The following is a 6,827-nucleotide window of genomic DNA, read 5'->3' as shown; positions in this document are numbered from 1 at the left end:
GTTGCAATAAAAGAGCCTTTGGTGATATCAAACAGCAAGCTCATGCCCTTACAGTACCGGTACAGTACAGGTTGCCAGGTTACTGTTTAAACAAAAAAAAAGATCAGATCAGACCAAAATAAAGCTTTTTGGAAAAACACTGCATCGATAGAAACATAGCCATGTAGAAAAGTACCTCATCCGCATTGTGCAGTATTGTGGTGGATCTTTAATGCTGTGGGGATACTTTTCTTCCAAAGGCCCTGGACAGCTTGTTAGGATACACAGTATCATAAACTCCAAGTACCAGGAGATTTTAAAACAACACCTGACTGACCCTGTCAGGAAGCATAAACTGGGCCAACTGGGTTGGATCTTCCAGCATGACAATGATCCAGAGCACATCTCAAAATAAACAGAATGAAGGTGTTGCCATGGACATAGCAGCCCCTGACCCAAACCCCATAAAAAAACCTGTGGGATGAGTTGAAGAAGAGTCCACAAGCTTAGAAGAATAGTCTCAGATCTCTCGCCATATGTTTATCAACCTTATATGCATTATAGGAGAAGAGCCAGAGCTGTCATCTTGGCAAAGAAAAGTTGCACCAAAAAAACACAACAAATAAAAACACTAACTTTAAGTTTTAGGGTTTTATTAAATAGTTGCTTATTAGCATGTATATTAGGATATTATTGGCTGTTTAGTAGTACTTCTAAAGCACATATTAATGCCTTATTCTGCATAACCATATTCTACATCCCTTAATCCTACCCAATACCTAAGCTTAACAACTGCCTTACTAACTATTAATAAGCAGTAATTAGGAGTTTATTGAGGCAAAAGTCGAAGTTAATAGTGAGAATTGGACCCTAAGTGTGACCAAAGTTACATTTAAAATCCACTTGACTGAAATGTTAGGGATCTCATTAGGGGGCATGACGCATGTGGTTAAGCATTTTTAAAAGCATGCTTACAGCATCTCTCTATACTGTTCTGTCCCTTCCACGAAGACTAGAAGACATTTTTAAAAATAGAATCTCATTTTGTTTTCTGTATTTTTCTTTAAGCCAGCATTGCTCATTTCACTTGAACTCACAGCCTGTGCTTCTTCCCATGTCCGCTCATTTTGCTGCCCTCATTTGACCTCAGACATCCAGAACATCACGTAGGAGCACTGCAGCCTGAACACCTCAATGAAAGCATTATCTGTGGGGTAATGCTTCTGTCTACCACTGGAAGGCAGTTTTGAACAATTATTTCAACCTTTTTCCTCTCAGTTGCATATTAAAGCACAAAAATCAGGACATCTGTTTAGTCATCTTATCATACCCCCTTGGCTGCCCTTATGTAATTCATAAGCAAATGTCAAGTATCCTTTAAAATATGTGGAAATGCTTTAATATCGTCTTTCCTGTGGACATCTGAAAATGTGTTGAACAGGTCGATGACATCTGGCTGGTGCATATATTTGGTTAAATAACGTGTGAAGTGTACGGTGACTCACCTGGACTCGCATGTGCTTGTTCTTCTAAGAATGCATACACATTTAATTGTTAAATAAATGGATACCTTCGATTACAGAGATGCAACAACAATTGTGCCCTAACCAGGCGTGACGTAAGTAATTTGTGAATCACAATGAAAGTGAAAATGCACTGCATGACACAAACATGGGCAATCAGAAAATGACGGATGTTTAAGCTGCTTTCACGGCATGTCAAAAAACAACAACTCACTAGCGACTACCTGCAGGTGCAAAAAAAAAAAAAAAAAAAACGATTAAAAATACTGTAAATAAAATATTTAATGTGTAGATCTTTCTTACAAAGGATTCAATGTTGTGAAGAAAAATACGTTATATGGAGTGGGATTTAGGACCAATGAGACTTCACTATGGGCGGGGGCGGGGCCATACAGTAGGACTGCACAGGGATTGGCTGTGTGCCGTGAAGGTACGATGGTTGATGGAAAGGGATCATCTGAGAGGAGAGTGGTTGTTTTTATGAAAACAATAGTTAAATAATTAATTAAATTATAACAATAATACATCAGCTACCTTTTTTATTAAATGCAACCATAGAAACCAAGTGGCCGATACAATGTCCTCTTGTTTATCACTCTGATTTATTACCTTCAAGCATTTATAGCAGAATTAATTAACTTATCGTGTCACACCCAGTTAGGAGACAGTGTGAGGAATTAATTTCCCCCTGTAGTCAATAATTTTATCCCTTAAAACTCATCTTTGATCACCAAAATAACATATTATAAAGTTTTTTACTTGAAAAAAAAATTCTTCATGCTGTAAAATAGCTTGAATGTAACTCACCTTTACCTCATTAAGTATACGCGGTTATAGGAATATGCAAATTAGCCCCGCCTCCACTCAATCACACCAGCTCAGAGATCCACTCATTGATGGTCACATGTTGACGTGATTGGATACAAGGTAGTTAGTGACATCAGAAACACCAGCGATTTTAAACCACGTTTTTGAGACTTTCTTTGGTTCACTGCAGTTTTAAGGAGAAAATACTCAGCAATGGTGTTGACTTGTGAATTTGCACATGGTTTGTCTTAAAGCATATTAAAAACACCACATAGATATATAAACAACATGAAAAGCTTGAATTTAACCACAGGGGGACTTTAAAGTATTCCAAACAGATTATGCATTATAAATAATATAGTGAGAAAGATTTTTTTCTAAATGATCAAATTACTAGAAACATCCATCAAGGGCAAAAGTCACAGTTTGAATCACTCGGTTTTATTCCAAACGTGTCTATATATTTAACGAAAGAGGGTAACACAGCCCTCCTACATAACCCCACAGTTTTATTGGAATATTAATAACAATATAATCTGCATCATTTGCCTCATTTTCTTAATTGTGGGTGTGATTCTTCAAGCACTGGTATAGAAATCTTTGAAAATGAATGAGAAATAAAAAAAAGAATCAGCTTTGAATTAAAAAAAGACGATTACATTTCCATCTCTCTCACACACACACGCACGCACGCACACACACTCATAAAGCACCAACATATGAATGCTATAACGCTGCAGATTCTAAATAGGGCTGCTATGTTTACACTTTGGATATAAATGATATTGGCATCTCACAAGCACCCAGACAGCAACTTCTAGTGCACTTCAACAAACCATTCATGACAGAGGCTCATTTAGTTCTATAATGAAAAACATCATTAATTATCCTCTCACATAATCAGATAAATGCCCCTTCAGGTTCACAAAGGGGTTTTTGTCTCGCCTTGTTGTTGTTGTCCTTGTTCCGGGGATGAGAAGTATTTCTCTGTGTACTTACGAGTTGCAAATATTGATGGACAGCTTGTTAAAATCAACATGAAATCAAAGCTGATCAGATTTAGTTTCCTAACACACATTCTTGGTCTTATTGTGAACGATTCACCAGTGCACGTTACTCCAAAGGGGGAAGGAAATGCTTGAATATTATAATGTTTCACAAAAATGTAACTTTCTCCCTTCTGAAAATACTTTCCTGTTTGGCTGACAGCATCATGTTATTAGTTTATGTTAACTAATAGCCAAATTGGCATTATTGTAGACTACTGTATTAGGTACAATAATGCAGCCTTTCTAAAATCTTGCCAACAGTTAACGCAGTCATTTAATCCCGGTTTATGTTAATACAATAAAAGTTATGGCAAAAATATTAAACAACACTAGATTTGAAAAGGCAATGTTACCACCGGGATTTGCTGAGATGGTCTCAAGGCTGAACTCGACCTTCACATTCCACTGACATTCAGGTCTGGAACGCTTACTTTGCGCGATCCGAACAATTCCTGATGAATAAAATCAAGTCCCACTCTACATTTTCATTCTTGAATATCCTGTTTTATCTGGAAATGTATATTTTGGAAGTAAACTGTTTTTAAAAAATCCGTTTCATGTTGATTTTAACCTTTAACAGCTGGTGTTTTAATTAAATAAGACAGAAGATGAGAGATTGAAACCAGGTAAGTAATCTTAGAGGTTGAAGAACCATAAAACTTCCCCTCAAAACTTACAAAAAAATCTAAATACTTTGTCCTCAGAGTAATTGACAAGAGGGAAAAAAACAGGTTTAAAAAAAAAGGGATTAAAAGAATGAAACCAAAGAAAAAGCTAGAAAGGAAACCAACCAAGTGACATTCAGGAATAAAAAATAATAATTAAACCCTTCCCCCTTGTTTAAAGAAAGAATGAAAAAGAAAAGAATTTGCACCAAAGTCCTTTCAGTTCAACGTGCACACATTTTAGGTAGACTCCATCGTCGTCTCACGGGAGTGTATACAGTCCCCCAACACAAATCATGGAGAAGATTCGTACTTCTATGCAAAACTGATAGTCGTCCTTATAGTTTCCTTCTGTGTTTCCCTTTATGACATGTTGCATAGCATACTTCCACGGGATATGCATTACATAGTCTCAACAGTGTGCCAAACCCCCCTGGCTCTCCGAGTGCCACTGAATGACGTGGTGTTAAACCAGACACTTGGGCAGGAAGCGGTTGGCTGAATCATCTTTCTCTCACTCAGTGTCCATTAATGTAATTTTGCATCCAAAAATGGCCTTTATTTGCAGTATCCCAGAGGTCACTTTGACTGGAGGTGTGGACAGAGTCATTCCATCTGTCCTCCAGCACTCATTTACATTAATTTATTGTCCAGATGAAAGGCGGCCTCAGTCCTGCTTGCAGAGGAGATCAGTGGAGGGGGTTTTAGTGGGCGGGATTGGTCTCGGAGGGGGTGTGGGTTTGGGCCTGCGTGGGCTGCCTGACCCCCCTCCCTCACTGTCGGTGTTTGTATTGGAGGTGGAGGTGGGCGGTGGCGGTGGCAAACGCGGGAGAGATGATGTGGCGGAGGCCAGTGGCGAGATGCGCGAACAAGAGGACGTGGAGCGAAGGCTCTGGATCCGCCGGCACTCCTGGCACACCCGTACGTGCGTGCAGCCGCGGGGCGCCGCTGCGGGGAGCAGAGCCGGTGTGCTGCTCGGGACACTGGCACTGAGAGGGTCCTCCAGCAGTCGCTGAGGGCCCGGGCCCATTTCCGCAGCGCCCCCACCGGGTCCTGGTCCCGCTGCGGCACCGGTTAACGGCCCCGTCCCACTGTAGAGTTTGCCGTTGCTAAGACGCATCTCCCGCACAAGCCGCACGGGCCGGGGAACTCCTAAAGGGAGACGGGCTGGGTGCCGAAGAACGCCCTGGGACGAGAGGGGTCGGCGGCGCCGCGAACGAGAGTTCTTTTTACAGGAGATAACGTTCCTGAATTCAGTCATCATTTCCTGACATACTGACACCTTAGTGAGGAGGAAGAGTGAAAGAAAGAGTCAGGAAGGAAATATATAAAAATGTAACAAGAAAAGACTAAATGATATGACGGGACAGGAGTAAAATGTAAAAAGAACAATTTTCTCATTTGCCGAGAGTGGGCATCACTATTACTACATATCGTATTGAGAGTTAGGGCAGTTGTTCTCAACCTCAAACCAATTCCTCCCATTGTCCACAACATTATTTGAAGGCCCCATTTTATATATATATATATATATATATATATATATATATATATATATATATATATATATGATATCAGTAAATGTGCTCATAGGGAAACATAACCTCTATGACCTTGGGGTCACTTGACCTACAGAAATATCCTGCATTGAATTCAATAATGTATGCAAAGTAAAGTTTTCAGAACAAGAACAACCCAGTTTTTACAGACTCCCATTTGTCTAAAATAAATTAATATACTGTAATATGTTTTCATAAGTTGTGAAACTCAAAGACTGTGATTCACTATTATGCTGGTAAGTGTTGCATGGGCTAGCATTTTCTTCTAAAAAAAAATATAAAAAAATCCATTAAATTAAATGAACATGCTAAAATGGTCTACAGTAGCATTCATTCATACTCAAGCAAACTGTCCCTAAATTTACATACATGAATCTGGGAGATGCTTTAATCCAAAGCAAATTGCACACACTGCATCCAAGGTAAGATGCATTTCCTGGGAATCGAACCAATTACCTTGTTTTTTGCTGGCTCTACGCTCACCGTTTGAGCTACGCTAAATAGAACGCTATAAAACAGTTACATTAGGAACACAGACGGCGTGACTGGTTGGCGTTGTGACCTACTCGTGCATGTCTGTGGTTTCGGGCAGGGCAGTACCCAGTACGGGAGTGAGGGCGTACCTCATCTGTCTCGGCTGACCGGCGCGTGGACCACACAAACTCCATAATGGCTACAAAAACAGCTATTATGAGCCCACATATCAGCACCACGAATATCCCGCCGATATTCTCCATACCTAGACCTGGAGGAAAAACATGGCAATGTGAGCAACACACACAATTGTCCTTCTACAAACACACTGTGGATCTGATTAGAGATCTGCATTCCCGTAGGATTCCAGAGGGATCCTATTAAACTACATTTCTGAGATGTAGGTGGGTGTGGGCGGTATTCCTAAGAGTTATCAGCAGAAAGAATGAAGACTGGGACTGAACTGAATTTGTTTTAATGAATTGGTAAAAAAAAAAAAAAAAAAAAAATTCAGTGGTGCTTTTCCATTACTCAAGTTTCATTTGCGCAACGGTAGTAACATCTGTATTCTGTGGTTTGAGATTTATGTTTTTTTATGATATTAGGAAGAATAAACTGCATTATGACACCTAGGGAAAAAAAAGAAAAATCTGGGAACGGAGCCTAAAATGAGTCGGAGCAATAGGGAGTATAAAACAAAAAACTAAAACAGGAGAAATATCATCTTAATTATATATATTAATAGAAATACATTTCATCGTTTAATTTTTG

General features: G+C 39.5%; 1 protein-coding gene across 3 annotated transcripts in view; it reads right to left on the bottom strand.

The window, feature by feature from the left end:
- Nucleotides 1-2,723: 2,723 nt before the first annotated feature.
- Nucleotides 2,724-6,827, bottom strand: part of LOC306986486 (glutamate receptor ionotropic, kainate 5) — a 40,252-nt gene continuing 36,148 nt past the window's right edge. For 2 of the 3 annotated variants that reach the window (XM_079589781.1, XM_079589783.1), the window contains 2 exons: nt 6,149-6,327; nt 2,724-5,305 (listed from right to left, as the gene is read on the bottom strand). In XM_079589781.1, coding sequence (XP_079445907.1) covers nt 4,691-5,305; nt 6,149-6,327 — 794 coding nt within the window. In that variant the 3' untranslated portion in view covers nt 2,724-4,690. The remainder of the gene's footprint in view (nt 5,306-6,148; nt 6,328-6,827) is intronic. The other variant, XM_079589782.1, reaches the window with a different exon arrangement.

Source organism: Phoxinus phoxinus (genome assembly GCF_949152265.1).
Source record: "Phoxinus phoxinus genome assembly, chromosome: 19".
NCBI lineage: Eukaryota > Metazoa > Chordata > Actinopteri > Cypriniformes > Leuciscidae > Phoxinus > Phoxinus phoxinus.
This window is presented reverse-complemented; position numbering and strand designations above follow the sequence as displayed.